This window comes from Embiotoca jacksoni, unplaced genomic scaffold, assembly GCF_022577435.1.
Source record: "Embiotoca jacksoni isolate LCO1_2020_lvr unplaced genomic scaffold, fEmbJac1.0.p SCAF_12, whole genome shotgun sequence".
In the NCBI taxonomy this organism is placed as follows: Eukaryota; Metazoa; Chordata; class Actinopteri; family Embiotocidae; genus Embiotoca; species Embiotoca jacksoni.
In genome coordinates, this window is record NW_027185252.1 from 2,387,354 (window position 1) to 2,405,363 (window position 18,010).

The 18,010-nt window shown below is 41.7% G+C and overlaps 1 protein-coding gene across 1 annotated transcript in view; it reads left to right on the forward strand.

The window, feature by feature from the left end:
* The window catches only part of bean1 (brain expressed, associated with NEDD4, 1), a 40,388-nt gene that overhangs the window by 16,520 nt on the left and 5,858 nt on the right, over positions 1 to 18,010 (forward strand). Inside the window, exons 3-4 of the mRNA XM_069144200.1 lie at positions 12,173 to 12,376; positions 13,169 to 13,310. Of these exons, the coding sequence (XP_069000301.1) occupies positions 12,173 to 12,376; positions 13,169 to 13,310 (346 nt within the window). The remainder of the gene's footprint in view (positions 1 to 12,172; positions 12,377 to 13,168; positions 13,311 to 18,010) is intronic.

The window sequence follows — 18,010 nt, forward strand, 5'->3', positions numbered from 1 at the left end:
CACCATGCAATTAAAAAAAAAAAATTTTTTTATGGAGTTCGGAATTTTAGACTATTTATAACAATACGAGGCACGATCAAGAAGTTCAGAGCCTGTGAAGCATGAACGGAGCGCAGAGCAGCAATCTGCATGTAATCAGCGGACGCGTTAACTTTCGTGGATTATTATTCCAAACTATGCCGCTGGATCAACATCACCGGAGTTACACACGTTTTTGTGGACACTGGTACGCCTGCTTTTACGATTTCACCATAAACCTGAAGCGTGAGCAGAGAGAGCGAGACGCATTTTGTGTCAAACTCGGGGGAAAAAAATCAGCAACAGAGACACTTGAAATGTTTCAGAAAGCCTCCTGAGGCAGTTAGCCGGTTGTATTATTTTTCAATAATTCAGGAGGCGACCAGGTGGCTTTTCTTTGACATATGTGCATCCGCTGCATTTGCCCCCCGCCCCCGCGGGCTCCGACACTTTGAGTCCTGCTGCGACTTCCCGAGGCCGCCGAGGGAAAAACGTTCGGCGCAAACCGCCTGGATTGTGGCACGATGACCAGCGGGGTTCCCCAACGTGACAAAACGCTGGCTCGCGCTACCTCGTCTGAAACGACGCAATCGTTCCCTTATTACTGCCCCTTACGTGAGCTTTTTGAAGGCACCGCATACAATCAGGAAGGAAGTCGGATCAGCACCAAATTCATTCTGCAGCATGACAGCAAGTGAAAAGTTTATGGCAATAAAAAGCTGCATTTAACAGTTACACTGGTTATTCAGTGCAAAAACATAAAGATGAAGTAAAATATGAAATAATATCAACAAGCAGCTGCTGTTTGCAACTCTAAACAGTCGCTATTGATATGTATGTATGGATTATAAAACAATAGACCCCCCCCCACACACACACACACACCACCACCACCTCCCCTCACCCCTACACGCAGCAGCAACACACACCCAGAGAAACCCGGTCGACTTGTTGTGGTGGTCCGCGGTCATGTTTCACCTCTTCGCGTCCCCTTTTTTTTTTTTTTTTTTTTACTCTTTTAGTTGTCATTTGAAATTTCTCCGCGGCCGTTTTACATCTTCACTGGAGTCAGCACGGCTCGTCTCACCCTCCCCGTCGTCCCCTCAGTTCGTACCACTGCACCCGTCAGTCATCTTGAGGCGCCGTCAACCTTGAAACAGCATCAGTCCGACTTTGTGTAAAAGCTCACGCGGGCCCCGCGGAAAGATCCCGTGTTGACATTGCTGGAGGCATGTGTTTGTTTCTTATCATCTGGACTCCCCTGTGATGTTTGCTGGCCTCATCTGAATACAGCCACAACCAGCCAGCCCGCAGTTAATGAGCCTGTTACACAGGGGACAGTAACATAACACAATGTGTTTCTACTACTTTGTACTATCTGAATGCACTTCTTTTTCATTTAAGCCCAAAAATCGGTTATTTTGCTTGAGTAGATGTAAAAAAAAAAAAGAAAATAAAAAAAAAAAAGAAGAAGCAGAAATGACAGGGCAGCACGTGGAACCCCTTCATCTATCTGTTAAAGTCATGTGTGATGTAAATCTTCCTCATGGCTTCATTCAGACGTGACTGGACGTTTACAAAAGGAAGTACAGTGCTGGCGCATTATTTAGCCCCCAGCTGTGTTGAGAAGTACCGACGTAAAGAAACGAGTGTTCTTCTTTCTCACAGGCTTCATTAGTGATGGATTTGCCATTTAAAAGCGCTCGTTAATGACTCGCAAGTACGAGGGGCATCCTCTTCTTCCAACAGTGAATCCTCTATTAAACCTTTTTATCAGTTACATTATACCCAATGAAACAATGTTATTTTACGAAGCTGGACGGTGCGAGCAAGCACTAAATGAGACGTTAAATTGCGACTGTTTTGTTTAGCTCTCGTATACCTCATTCACGTTAGGAGGTGCGTGTCTGATAGAGGCTCAGGATTAAGTTGTTTGGCGCCTTGCTGAAAGACATCCTGACAGCGTTGATTTTAATGAGGTGTGGAGGGTTTAGGCAGCAGCTTTCCTAACCCGCTGAAGGGTTTATCTGAGGATGGGGTTGAAGTTGGAGCAGACCGCACCTCTTACCAAAACCCCAAACAAGACTTTGAACCTTTTTAGAAAGGGCAGGTGTGGTGTTGACAGACTGTCCTCTCCTGAAACACGTCTGCGTATTGTAAAGAGGGACGAAGTCAAGATGGGGAGAAGATGGGGAATGATTGGTCGGATCAAACACAAGACTTTCGCCTGCTGTTTCATGTCTCGTATAAAACTCCCAAAAAGTCCAGATTGACTTATTTGAACTGAACATACGCAAGTTAAATAAATAAATTGATGCATTTTCGTCTCATAAGTAAGTTATGTAACAATTGTAGTTATTCAAAGTCATTTTTTCATAACTCTAACCAAGTAGTTGAGGAGTCAAACACTTATCAAGCTGCGAGTTTCGCCGCGTTAACCGTGTTGATAAAGGTTCCTGCAAATGACTTGTTCTCGTTTCGGTACGACGTCGTGTTCGGAGCTGAAAATGCTCATACACAGTACGTTTTTATTGTTGTTTTGAAATGAGGATGTGTTGCTTCAAAAGACAAGAAGATATTTCAGCCCCACTCTGAGAGGGATTTAACTGTGGAGCATCCAGAGTTGACTTCCTGCCCCCCCTTCTTTTACTTCTCCATCTCTTCCTCCTCTGCCTGCTCCGGTGGTAATGCAACACGATGGTTTAATGGCCACCGTCCTCCCTCCTCCCGACGACAAACTCGTCCCGAGCATCCGTTCAATACGACAACGGGAAAGATCAGAGGGGAAAGAAAAGGAAGGTCAGTGGCAGACGGAGGGAAAGAAAGACGGGAGGATGTGCGTGAGAGACGAGAGATGTCCTCTTTGTGCCTCCTCTCGTCCTTTGACCTGGCAGCAGGAAGGTTGAGGCTTTTCCAGCACACTGCACAAGTGAAGCGATGACATCTGTCATTTTATGTCACAACAGCAGCTACGGCTCCTGCGAATAAACCTTTGTCATTTTAAAATTAATCCCGCTGCAGGGGGGGGGGGGGGGGGGGTGCAGTTAAAGCCACACTTCCTGTACTTACAGGTTCGCCCGCATAGTCAACAGAAACTGTCGTGTTTTACTTGAGTCTTCCTGAAAGGGATATTTTTAGCGTCACGACTGCTCACGGGTCAGAAAAAGAATATCTGACATCCCGAGAGGTTCGGGCGCTGGAAGTCATCCTGCTGCTTGTGATGCTGAACGCACACTTCACAAAACCACACATGGTTTTATTCTTATAGACGAAAGGATTATAATTAAAACATTAAAGCAACCTGACAGAAAAAAAAACTAAGCGAGACAAGACCCACAATGCATCCTGGATGATATCAATTTTTTCAACCAAAAGAAATCTAAAATAAATCCCCTCTTTTTTTTTTTTTTTTAATGTATAACATCGCAATGGAACAAAAATAACACCAGCTGAGAGGTTAATTAGTGCCTGTGCTAGTTGATGCAAATCCAGAAAGGGTCAGGTGCAGTCACAGTGTGATGGGTTTTCAGTCTGTGATGGAAAACGGGGAGAAACTATTCTCATAAATCAGGAGAGAGAAGTGCCAGGACACAGAGCTGGACATGAAAACTCTGCAGCAGAGATCACGTGAAATCATCTCAAGTCTACCAAAGTGAACGAACTCTCAAGGACGTACACATGCGCAGGGACAACTTTTCAAATCTACATGAAGAGGAAAAACTTGCAACTCGCAGCATTTGATTTATTTGTGGTCTTCTGCCCGACCAATGACGAGAGGAACGCAAACCAACCTACAGGCCAAACAGGCAAGACTTCCGTCTGTTTTAATAACTTTTGGGAATGCACATGTAAGACATGAATGTCACAGAATCCATTCAACCCTTCATTATTCTTTGTTAGATGCAAGTAGACGGTGCAGTCAAGCCATCGCAGGTGATGTTGGTCAAGAAATGTACAGCAACAGGATAGCAAGATGTTTAGATGACGACTGTTTAGTACCAAGAACAAAGATATAAAAAGATCTCGATCAGGAATATGACGTGAATAAAGTGTTATCGTCTTCATTTATGAGCTTCCTGTTGAGCTTGTTTTTACGGTACTTTAGTTCTTATTGAGGCTGGAAATTAGTCACATACCTTACATGCAACCCCAGCGTCATACTGCACATATTATTCCATATTTATATCCTATAATACAAACAAAATATGCACCTGAAAGAACATGTGCGTGCCCATAACATTGTTAGACTTCTCATTTAATAAAGACACCGATATCTCTGACATATTTTACAGGAAGTGGTTCATCGCCAAAGTTGCTTCATTGGTTTGTCGTTTTAACTTTGCGCCCCACAGAGGTCACAGTACAAACAAACAAACAAACAAATATCTCTGTGGTGGATGCATACATCTGTTCTTAGTACTGCTATTGTTATTTGGTATTTCAACATGTATCAAAAACATCCCTTTTTCCGAATTATGAAAAGCAGGTTTTACTTTTTGACCACGTGTTAACATTGTGAGAAATGGCTGCACGCTGCGGTGGAGATGTTCTCAATATCACTTAGGCTGATTGGCTTAAAACTCCAGCTGTGTGGTCAGACACTTCCAATGATGTTAATGCATCCTAATGAGCATCCTGGTCTAACTGCATTTATACTGATTGTTATGTGTAACCGGCTTAATTACCCTTCGGTGTCAAACGTGACAAATGTTATCCATTAGCTGATTGGTGTTTAGGATCGGGGTGGGCTCGCTTTTGAACGAGCTTCTTAAACATAACGAGAAAAACTGCGTTTGAAAAGTCCGTCGTTTCATATTAGTAGACTTACTATACTAAAAAGAAATGGTTTTAGTGAGAGAAAGTTGCTGTTTTTAAATCTCTCCTTTTTTCATTATAATAGTTGTTACCGTGGCAACAACCACTCTTCCTTGAGTCCATATAAGAACAATGCAGAGAATAAGGAACAAATGTTGAAACAATTGCTTAGATAGTGAACGAGAGTAAGAAGAAGCAGGTTACTGAAGGTCGGTGAAAACCATCAGAGCCGACTCGGCTCCTCAGCCTACACACCAACGCTGCCTGCTACAGCACAAGAAATAAAGATGTACTAATGGTCTAAACGCTGGATGTCACTTCTTAGTTTACTGCATTCTCATTTTGTCTTTTTTAATGAAAGCTGGTCACACTTCGCCTTCTCTTTTCAAATGTAAGAATTCAAAGATTTTGTTTTTTGTTTTTTTTAACCTCTTATTCTCCTGAAGTACACATAGTACAGTCGGTAAAAATTTCATTTCACAACAGTACCAGCCCTTCTTAAGCAGAATTTATTTTTGTACCATTGTTTGCATTAAATGCTTCTTGGAGTCCCAACATAAACATATTTGTTTCTATCATTCTAGTTAATGAGGGTTGAAGATTGTACTGACTGAGATGTTATTATACAGCACAGTTCAGATGGGTTTGTTCATTCAATAATGTAATATAGAGTTCACAGTTTTGGTTTCTACTTATGCAGATCATTCTTAATGACTAATCTGGTGTTCAAACAGCCTAAAGTTTGTCCTGACCTTAAAGAAGATGCGCAAGTCCTACGAGGGATTTGTGTGTGTTTGTGTGTTTGTGTGTGTAGGAGGGGAGGGGGAGGGGGGTCCAGCTGTCAGCCATCTAAAGAGACAAGTCTGTCGTGGTTGGTTGGGTTGCTCTGAACGGTGCACAAGCTAAAGCACAGAAGAAAGCATTCTAAAGAGATGGAAAAGGTTTGGAGGGTAAATAAATAACGATCGTATGTTCTTGTGTGCCGTACTGCATCCTGGAGCATCGTCACTGTGCCCGGTGTTCTGCAACAAATAAGCCTAAGTGTGGCATTTTCATGAAACGATCACCATTGATTTATACTTGAAGAGAAAATACTGGGAAAATCTCTACACTTCTTAGCAAATCTGTTTCAATTTCATGCCCATTGATTTTCATTCAATACTTCAGAAAAAGGTTTTTAGAAACATTAAGTGTTCATTATTTGTGGTAAAACAGTGGTATAGTCCTTTAAGACCTCAGTTATTCCTCCTTTACCCTCACTGCACATTGACATTGATGCTGCTGTTGGCCCGAGTTGAGTCTGTGGTCACTTCCTTATCGAACGTCCCTCGAGGAGGACGTCTTTCTGTCCTGATGTCTGTGGACGGACGGTCAGCCAGTGCTATGGTATGTTTCATATCGAAGAGAAGCTGGTTGTAACTCATAATGACAAGCTGTCAGATTGAATCAGAGTGGCTGCTTGATGCTTCTCTATAATGTATGCAGCTAATGTATAAAGTGATGCAGCGGCCGCAGCAGCAGTCAATATCACAGGCTCTTAACCTTTATAGCTTATGACACCCAAAAATAAATGACTACTCGCGACTCTCTAGTCGGACACATATACATAGGACATATGCTTAACTTTGACACCAAATCATTTCTCCTAAAGGATCATTTCTGAACAGTAAACATTGCAAATATATTTACAATGCCAGGTCATTGTACTGCTCAACTCTTCTGCAACCATCCAGAATCGTCCTACGAGCTCTATTCTGAACAATAAAACCCCAGTTTACTAAATATCGCCACTTTGCTCTACTTGTTGAACTCTGGGAGTTATTGTATATAAATGATGAGGCTTTGCGTTGGTGCAACCACAGAGCTAAACTGTCTTGCCTACAGTAATTTTGCTGACTCATCGGTCAGTTTTGTTTTTTTGACCTGCCACTGACCAAAGTGACTCACAGGTCAGTAACCAATCAGATGGATAAATAAACCAACGAGCACTAATACTCGTCTAGTAATGTTGGTTTGCGGCAGAGATTGCATCAAAGTCTTCACTTAAAAAAATATAGATGAATAAATAATGTATATTTTAGATGTATTTGTTTCCAAGTGAAAAACAGATTGAAAAAGGAGAGTAAATCTAAATCTAAATGGCCAGTGACTTGCTTTTGCTCATCTTTAGAATAATTTGTCTTTATACGGAGTTATAAATAAATGTAATAATAATAATAATTCAGTAAATTTTTCATTTCTCTTGCTAATTAGCTGCAAGAAAAATTGTGTTGCTCAAGGATATAAACTGTACATATATTTAGCATTTATTTTTGTTCAACCTAGACTGTCATAATATAAGCTCCTGCTTCTTAAGACTACAGTGTTCATGAAGTTTGCTCCGAGCAGATTTTGAATGGTGGAAGAGGAAAAAAAATGCAGATGCAACGGCCCATTTTAATCTTGGTACTTCCCTCGTATCGTTTATATTAAATGACCTTCGTGAAGACTTTTGTGACTCCTAAAGGCCCAAAAACAGCATCCGCTACAGCTCCCAAGCACGAACCTGCCAGAGGTCTAAATATCTCCCTGAGCTCTGAGGTTCTGCTCCTAGACAGTAAAAACACCTTCAGACTGAAGACAACTTGAACCTCACACTTACTAAAAAAAAAGCCGTAATTAAGCCTTAGGTCAACACTGGGTCAACCTCAGGATTACAGACTGGCTTTTAGTAGGACACCAGAGTATACAGCGTCGGAGGTGGGCGCACCTTCAACAGTAAACTTTAGTGACAAGCCGTCAAAGTGAATTATCACTGTTGCCGTTTCATAATATATGAACATATACCGAGTGTTGTAGAGGCCCATTGTGTGTTTCTCATGCAGAAGCCAATGCAGAAATGTCCAGTTATGTAATATTACAAGTAGCTGCATAATGCAGGCCACAAAGATGATTTGTATTGAAGTGAATTAAGAACTTCTCTCAAGGAGAAATTGTATTTTTCCCAGAGAAGTTTGGGTTTCAAGATTGAACTGAACTTCCCCTCGAATGTGTTTTTTTTTTGTTGTAGTTTGGTACCGATCCTCAGCTTCGCCTCTATTTTTCTAAATTCTTAAAAAGGTGCATCATTTTGTCTCATCTTTATCTTTTGTTACATAATGCATGTTGACAAAGGATATTTTCACAGAGACAAAGAGTGTGAAACGGGAGATTTATGTCTAACAATTTATATTGTTCACACGCTTCCCTCTGTTCATTTACACTGATTTATTATATTTGATGAGTAAGTTTCACACTTTCAAACTAACTACCCTGAATCACCAGCACAAACACGGTCACACACACAAACACACACACTCTCACAAACAAAATTTCCCTCTTCCTTCTCTGCCTTCTTCTCTGCACCTGGGTCCAGTCCCCTCAGGGTTAGGAAATATAATGCTATCATCTTTTATTACAACCTCTCTCCCTCTGTCTCACTAATCAACCAAAATTATAGCGTGCTTGCCCTTTCTCTCCACTCCAACTGTCCTCTTTACATCTCTTAAGTTCTCCTGCTGTCTTAAATTACATTGAAGCTGAAAGAACAAAAGATTTGTCCTGCTGTCTTGCACTTTGAGAGGTGGGAAGACATTTTACGATGACATAGCAAAAGTCCCAATGAGAAAACTGAAGAACTAAAAGAAGTGACCTTGCATTGTGAGTGTACAACAGCAACATGCCCTTGTAGCAGTTTCATCACATCCAGGAAACGAAATGTTTAAAGCAACCTTTACATGAAAAGCCAGTTTAATAACACAGGAAGTGGAACACTGTTACACAGACACACCGGTAAAAGGCTGAGGTAGAACCCAAAAAAGCCCGGCTCGAAATACACAAAAGGACGAAGAGACGTGGAGCACAAACTTCTACCAGATGAGAAACAATTAACTGTGAATCTTCCTCAAGAACAAACCACGAACAGACATGGGAACAAAGACCACGACAAACTAACACTAAAAGAGGGCAGCACACAGACTCAATGCACTAAGGAGAGGAGGACAATGAGGGACAAGTGCAACTACAGTAATGACCAGGTCCTAAGGTCCTAATGAAGAAAAAAATGTCATTTCTGAGGTCTTAGTCAAGGTTCGGGGTAAGGTTTGATTTGAGGTTATTTTCCAGTCAGGGGTTAGATTGGTTGAGTTGCCCACAAAGTCAAAGCAATCTTTTAACAAGGATAGCCGTGTGTGTGTGTGTGTGTGTGTGTGTGTGTGTGTGTGTGTGTGTGTGTGTGTGTGTGTGTGTGTGTGTGTGTGTGTGTGTGTGTGTGTGTGTGTCTGTGTGTTAAGTGTTACAAAGGCAGCAATTTTATGCGAATTTAAATCCATACAATTATAGATTTCCTTGCGAGTTCTGTCTGGAGAGGATGAGAAAAAAAGTGGAGTTTATGAGGTAGCGATGAGAAGCGAAATGAAGAGAAAATCATGTTAGGAGAGAGAGAAAGAGGAGACAAAAGAAGTGTGCGAGAGAGGAGACGTTGCCGAGAGAGGAGAGAGGTCTGCTGGGAATCGTTTGGGGTGAGAGAACATTTTCCTCTTCTCGGGGATCCGTGTGAAACCAAATTACTGTAGACAACAGAATTACAGACGCAGACATTCAAGGGGAAGAAAAGAGACAAGAAATGAGCAACGGTGAAGCACGGAGACTGAAATGAAAACGATATTGTGAGAGTAAATCATTTAGAGATTTTGATTGTTCCTCCTGCTTTATATTCAGTGCAGTGACGGAAAGAGAGAGAGAAAAAGAAAAAAAAAAGCAACAGGAGACGTGTCCTCAAGCACATTGGACATCATCACCCGGGGCAGTCGGAGGCAAAAGTGACGCATTTTGTTAAATAGCACATTTGATGAAAAACAAAAACAGGGTTTGAATGCTCTGGTTTGATATATTACTGTCTGTGGTAAAGAAAGAAAGAAAATAAAATGTTTCTGTGCAATCGATTTCTTGCTAAAGATTTTGACTCCGTTTGATTCCTGACTGTAATTTTATTGTTTATTGAATTTCAGGAAAACAAGTTGTTTCTGAAATACGTGATAACATGACTACATGTAAAAAGACACTAAGATTATTGCTGTAAAGCGTTTGTTAACTCTGCAGGCAGTCCCGATAATTTGATTGTTTGCGTGACTGTTTTTTTTTAATTCAAAGTCAATTCCTCCAAAATACAGAAACCTGCAAAATATTCCATCGGTTCATGCCTGGCACACATTTAAGGGTTTTTCTTATCTGATAACTATCGAGTTCAAATCTTTCATCAAGGTTTGACAGACTTTTATTTTCATGGTTAGATTAATAAGTGCGTGGTTAAAAGTGAGGAAATGAGCACGGTCATCGTCATGATGACGCAACATGTACTGTCGGAAATGTTAGGACGCTTTGTTGTCTGTTCCAGCCACAAAAACCTCCGACCGATGCAGATTTCACCACTCAATGACACGATCACACTACTGCTGACGAACAAGAGACAAAATTATCACGACTGCTATAAATGACACCGTATTCAGGAATCTGGAGTGATGCTCTCGTTTCATCTTACAATATTAAGAACAGACAAACTTCCATTTTAAACGTGTTTTTCCTTCACTAAATTTCAGTACTGTTGTCGTCACCAACAACTCATTTGTGATGCCGAGATTATGAACTTGGCCAAACGAATGACAACTGACTCAGTATCTTCGTTTTGTTGGATTATTTCAAATCCAAGCAGTTTATATAAAGGGCAGTCTAAAAACTTGGTGCTCTTCATATTTGTTGAGTAAACATACATTTTATGACAGTATGCGTACAGTGAACAAAATAACTGCCACGGCCCCGTAAAAGAAAAGAATAAATAGAAGTATCCTCTCCTCCGTCGCCTACAGATTCGGAAGCAGTTGGCGGTAAGACAGAGAAGTGGGCAGACGGACAAACAGGCAAGAGGGCGGACAGGCAGCGCAAACAGACAGATGAGACATTAAACAGAAGTGGAGGAACAGGATCGTTCTGTAATCTAATGATGATGACTGAGAGAGAGAGAGAGAGAGAGAGAGAGAGAGAGAGAGAGAGAGAGAGAGAGAGACAGTGTGTGTGTGTGTGTGTGTGTGTGTAGACTCTAGCTCTAATTATCTGTCACACACTGAAATGGAATAAGTCCTCAGGGAGAGAGAGCTGGAGAGGGGGGGAGAGAGAGAGAGAGAGAGAGAGAGAGAGAGAGAGAGAGAGAGAGCGATAAGGAGGCAGTACAATGTGTGCAGGGCAAGACAGCCGTTACGTAACACGACCCCCTGGTGCACGACTGTCATCAAAAGGTAATGATCGACAGACTCACAGTCCACGGAGTCTAAAGACTAAATCTATGGAAGAAGTGTGCAAAGTGCTCCAAGAATAATGTACCTGAAAAAAAAAAAAAAAAAACCTGTGCTCCAGCACACTCATAGAAAACAGTGCTGTTTTAAAGGCTAAGGGTGGTCACATGAAATATTGATTTATTTAGGATTTTTTTTTATTTTTTTTTTTATGCGAACTGCTCTTTGTATGAAGATAAATGGGAACTATTTATGCCGTCACTTATAAACCATTATTATTTTACTGTTACTAAAATTTTGCACAGTATTTGAGTCACAATGTATTTTGCAACTTTTCGACTGATATTTTAATTTGCATTGATTTATTTAGAGAGCAATAACTCCGTAAATGGGTATAGGACAACTACTAATGAATTATCTGGAGCAACGTACAGTATACAGTGTGTAAACTAACATGGTCACATGCTTTACAGAGCACCGGTTCATTTCAATGTCAGCGCTCTCATCAACCTCTTTTTCCAACAGATTCTCAACAACAAAGCTTTCAGAAACCGCCTGTACTTTTGTCATCTTGCGATTGCAATAATTAATGCAATTCAATGATGCGATTTCTCCATTATTCAGTGTTTATTTATTTCAATTGTCATTTCGAAGACTGATGTGTGGTGGTGTTAAACTCGGAGATGTTCCAATTCATTTAAAATTCGTATTTAAAGAAAATATGAGGAACACCTCTCAGTATAATCCTAGTGCATTTCAACAGCACCACCGATCGCAATCTCCAAAATGACCATTTGAATAAATCAGCACCTCTCGGTGAGACTGAATAACAACTGAACATTATAATCCTCTTGTATTGAGGATTTATAGCTGGGCTGCAGGTATCATACTTCATGCTTCACCTGTCAGTGGTTTTAATGTTGTGGCTGATTGGCGTATGTACCTGAAACTGACCAACACACACACACACACACACACACACACACACACACTCGAGGCTGACCTTCTCCATCTCTCTCTCCGTCTCCCTGCAGTGAGCTCCAACCAGAGCCATGGGGAGTACCCAGACTGCCGGAGTGAGAGGGAGTCAGGAGGGGAGGCATCTCTCCTGGTGTCTCCGCTGGTGGTGGCGGGGATCGTTATAGGTCTCGTCCTCTTCCTCTCCTGCATCACCATCATCGTCGGCAGCCTGCGCAAAGACAGCCGACTCCGAAACCCACACCTTCGAGCCAGCTACGGTCAGCCTTCTGACATTGCTATTGATTTTCTGACGCGTCTGACATATAGCTTCGTTAATAATGAACCATCGGACCACTAAACAACAAACTTATTCAGTAATGAGGTGATTGACCAACAGTTAAATCATGTCATTAGATGCACCTTCCCCTTCATTTCCATTAAGGATTGTTGCAATTTTACAAATTAAGCACATAAAGCACAGAGATTTTAGAGCAATCCAACATTTGAAGATCCTATTGAGATGTCCTTAAAGATGTGTGTTTTCCTTCTTGTGTTAGTCTCTAATTAGGTTTAACTTGCCTTCTTAAAAGACAATTAAAGTCATTTTGAAATTGCAAACATGTTCTCTATCTTTAGAGATACATTCGGGCGCAGCATGTACTATGTTCAAAGATCTCCGACACATTCGAAGACAATTTATACAGGATATGTGTTGTGTTGTGTTGTGTGTGTGTGTGGTGGGGGAGGGGGGGGGGGGGCTACACATAACTGCTGAAATACAGCCACACATTTTTGTTGCCAAGTCAGAAATTCACAACCTGCTTCCAAAATCTTTTGCAGGTTTTTAGTTTCCCGAGAGAACGTACATATTTCAAGGCATTAAAGTAAATCTGAAGCAAATGGTTTTAAATATTTGGAAAGAAAAAACGACTCTATGGTCTTTTGAATTTGTTAAAAGATGAGACGTTAAAGTCATCCATGACTCTTAATTGTTGTGATGTTACCGAGCGACCGGGACGATGAAACTCTGCTTCCAGCACTTCATTAGCTTGGTGTCTCTTTCTCTCCAGGACCAGACGGTTTTTCCTACGGAGGTTCAGCAGGGGAACTGAGGTCGAGCTGCTTAGAGGACTTTCCTCCCGGTTTAGACTTCGACTCGTACAGGGAGACTCTGTCACAGATCAACAACCTGTACCCGGACTCGCCGCCTCGGTAAGTGCTTGTATCAATCTGGGTATTCAGTATTCAGAGGAAAAAAAAACTTGTTTGACAAATTCTATACACTTTTTTTTTAACCGAGATTCACATTTACACACAACTGATATCAACTTCGTGTTTGTACACGAAATATGAAAGTACACCAACAGCCGGCTGAGCTTAACGCAAAAATTGGAAACAGAAGGACACTTTGTTTTTTGTACAGATGAAATAATTACTCAGATTTAAAGGAGTTAGTCGGTGGGTTCTTTCTAACTTTGGGACAGAGACCAGGCTATTTCCTCTTTTATCCAGTCAAAGTCAAAGCAAAGTTAACCTGCTGCTGGCGATAGCTTCATATGTTGCTAACTGTAAGACTCTTTCCTCTGCAATCACATTTTTTACTTTCCTGTCTCATGGAAATGGGCCAGAGCAAAAAAAAAAAAAATGTAAGTCCTTTTTTCTGGCAAAACTTGAGCAAAAATATTAGGAAAACAAATTCAAACAGGATCTTAAGCGTTTCGTCTTCTAACGTGAGCCTCCGCACGTCGGTGAGAAAGCCGAACATCCTCCCAATTATGTCAAATGTCAACTATAAAAAAATATAAAAATACATTTATCCGGTGTCCCCCGCTGCTCTCTGTCCACTTGGTTTGACCCTTCTTCTGTGGTAATTCATTTATTAGAGTGCACTGCTACCTTTGGTGCCCTTTTTACTGGTGTGTGTGAGAGAGAGAGAGAGAATGAAAAGAGCTTGTTAAAAGCCAATGTCATGGTGTTTTTGATCTAAATGTCAGCTGGTCTAATTGGCAACTTTAATAATTCACAAAAATCCCTCCCCTGCAGTGTGTGTGTGTGTGTGTGTGTGTGTGTGTGTGTGTGTGTGTGTGTGTGTGTGTGTGTGTGTGTGTGTGTGTGTGTGTGTGTGTGTGTGTGTGTGTGTGTGCGTACTTCATCCTCCTTCTTGCACTGCCTTAGAAACATTCACTTTACCCAAATTATTCAATCTGAGGCCAGATAGAATCTCTTTAAAGCTCGTGGATGTTTCTCACTGGTAAAATGATTGTCAAGTTCTCCTTTATACATCTTTTTATACACGGGGTTGCATATTATTGAATTTCTAGAAAGCAAAACGGTTTCAGTCTGCGGCCGTAGTTCACGACTATTTTCACGATAATCCGAGCCAGTCGGCTATCCAGGCCAAACCGAACGGAAGACTGGAAGTGATATTGATTGTCTTTCTTCATGCGCCACACCTGTGTACACACGGTTTACATTCTCTGAGGTCTCACTGGAGTCGGCACAGCGTCTGACGTGCTCCATGTGGATCTTGATATATGCTGATTCAATAGTGTAACACAGCTCTTGCAGGTTCAAACATTCATCATGTTAAATCTAAGGGGTCCGCGCTGGGGTTGTGATCTGGGGACTAAAAACCTTGAAGCTCCCGTCATGTTCTCGGTGTTATCTTGCAACACAGATAAATGCATTACCCTGCAGGAAAAATACATCATCTGTGAAGGGATACACCTGCTAGCAGCAGGTTTTTTTTTTTTTTTTTTTTTTTTTTTGTCGTGTTTAAATGATGCTCGGTGCTGCAGAGCTTTAACGTGAGCCAGGAAAGATGTTCCAAATACCCAAAAATTACAGCATGAACTGGATTTTCTGATGAATCCCCGATGCCTGTGACAGCTACTGCAAACTAATAAAGCAGGATACAACAACGCAAGTGTTTGTATTCACTTCAGCTCCAACGGCAGAAAACATGACCGGGCGTAACAGCAAGCAGGCGCACGGCGTCACGACGAGGAAAGTAAGAGCGGAGAGAAAGAAGGGGGGGAAAAAAGGGGAGCTAGCGAGCTACGTCAGTACTCGTGGCAGGAAACCAGAGTGTTCTGGACCGCCTGTGTGAGAGCCGGACTTTTTTGGCCCGGACGACGGGACGGCAGCCAAACAAACACACAAGCGCACAAACTGGCATATCTATAGACACAAGTACATACAGACAAATCACACATTTTGTTTACCATAATGCTGGCAAGTTGTTGCTTGGTATCCTGTCAGCAAGCAGGTAGTTGCAGTCATGTGATGATCCTGCAGGGTGTGTGTGTGTGTGTGTGTGTGTGTGTGTGTGTGTGTGTGTGTGTGTGTGTGTGTGTGTGTGTGTGTGCGCATTAGTGTGTGGGCCACAGATGGCTGAGGGAAACTCAGATCAACAGCTCACCTACTGAGACTGTGAACGTTACGCTTCCGACACAAACAAACACACAAACACACACACACACACAGTCGTGCACATTCACAAAAACACACACACATCAACACACTCTCTCCAAGAGAAGAAGAAAAAGAAGAAAAAAAAAAACTCACTCACGGATCAGCAGCTCACCTGTGGAGACCGAAAGCTTCTGCTTCCTCTCAGGGAGAAGCTGGGCAAGCTTTGGTGAACGCACACACACAAACACACAAACACACAAACTTCTTGCTATCTGAGAATATAATGGACCAAACTGTTGCACAAAGTTTAGAAAGATTAATTGCATTAAATCTGTTTTTTTGGCTCCTTTGTGTAGGCGGAACCTTAAACAGTGACATAATACCACTTCACATTTTTTACAGTAAACGTGTAACTTTCTTATGTTATGTTTCTAGTCACTTGATGAATGTACATCTTATACTGACTCTCTATTATTTACTATATCTCTGTTTTATCTCCACCAACTCTCGAGGAAAATATTTGAAAGCGAAACACGCCCCCGTGTTGAGTGCATCTTTCTGCCGTTTGGTAATTTTATCAATCAGAAAAACTGGAGATTGCACTTCAAAACCTACAATTTAAAAACTTGTAAATGTTTTAGAAATCCATCTCTGAGATTCAGTGATTTCATGTCATTGTACAATGATAATGTGGAATATGATTAACCTAAACAGATAATTGAATCAGTTAACTTGCAGTAAAGTACTTCTGTCTCCCCTTTCCACCAGTGGGAGTAATTACAAAAACCCTGCTGACGAGTATTCATATCGTAGACAACTCCGTCACTACTGTTGTGACTGTAAAAAAGTGATTTTGACCGTCACAGCCGCTACGAAATGACTCGTTCGACTATCAGAGTTTCATGCGTACCGTTCGATAACATGAATTGTTTTAAAGGGCTGAACTGGAAGTAAGCCAGCTCCATTGTTATAAATCTCTGGTGCGCGTGGTCTGCCCGCACAGCGAGGCCAGTAATGCATTCATCCAGTCCGCTAGGAAATGTCTCACTTCGACAACATATCAGATACAAAAAAAGAAAGAAAAGAAGATCTGCTGAATTTCATATAAAAAAAAATGTAATCTTCAGTCTAAATGTCGTCTTAATGCTGACGCTGCTTTATAATCTATGCAGCATCTATACGGTTCTCATTCTCCACAGGCAGGTACCTTTCACAGTGGTAAAGAGCAGGGGCATGCCAGCTTTACACACAACACACACACACACACACACACACACACACACACACACACACACACATTGACAAAGAGACCATATGCTGTAAGCTGCAGCGAGAGTTGTGTGGTGTGCAGCTCTGTAGAGCGTCACAACCGGCGCATGAAAAGGTGCCAGAGGTCCTCCCTTTCTACTGACCCGAGTGCATCGGACTTTTCTTCTCCAGTGGGACAAATAACTGAAGATTCAGACACAAACTCTACTTGGTTAGAGAAAGATTGTCGTCATTGTTTAAGACAAACTCAGGTCGCCTGTTAGTGGGGAAAGGGGATGCCGATAGCAGCCTCGTCGTTCCCATTTCTACGGCACACCATTTCCCTCCATTGCGTTTGACAGATTGCCGGCATTATTTGCACGACCACAAGTTTTGTCTTCCCTAAAATAGCCTTAAAAAAAAAACTACAACACAGAGCTGCAGATAGGGAGGAAGAATAGCTCGTCTATCTACGAAATAAACTTACTGAAGTTTCGCTAAGGTCCGACTAATATCAGGACCGCGAGGACAACAGTGTTTACAAGCTGCCGTTACTCCCCCTTTGTGGTCGATATATATAGATTCTACTCATCAGCCAGAGTCAAAGGGAGGGAGGCGGATCCGGAGCCGAGATAAACATGGGAGCCATGAATTGGTTTTAGGAAAGAGGCGCATAAAGGGTGAAAAGGTGAGCAGAAAGAGAAAAAGATTGTGCCCCCAACACGCAATTCACTTTAGAAATATAAGAACTAAGTAAAAAAAAAAAAATTAAAAAAAAAAAGAATTTCTGAGGACAGCAGCAATCTTATAACATCCTTAAGCCGATTAACAAGACGAGACATTTCCGTGGATTTTATTTCCGTCGCGTCTGGATCTCAAGACAGAAACACAACAGGCAGATAAACAGAAGCAGTTGTGTAACTCGCGACACGAGTCTCAGCGGGGACAAATTATTTTCCCTCAGCCACACCTTGGCTAACGCACGACGGCGGAACAACGGTGGGACCAGAGTAGCACCGAACTCCTGAGAGGCCAGAGACGCGGGGATTTACAGAGTGTTACAACACCTCTCAAACACCCTCGATGTGCCGACAAGGCACTTTCCTCCCGTCTCCAATTTTCACCTCAACATGCCTCGTTAGCCTCAATGTTCAAGGTCAGTTTTTCCGAAAAGGAAGAGAAAATAATCAGCATGAGAATATTGTAAAAAAAAAAAAAAAAAAAAAAAATCTGCTCCAGTGTTTCTGTTT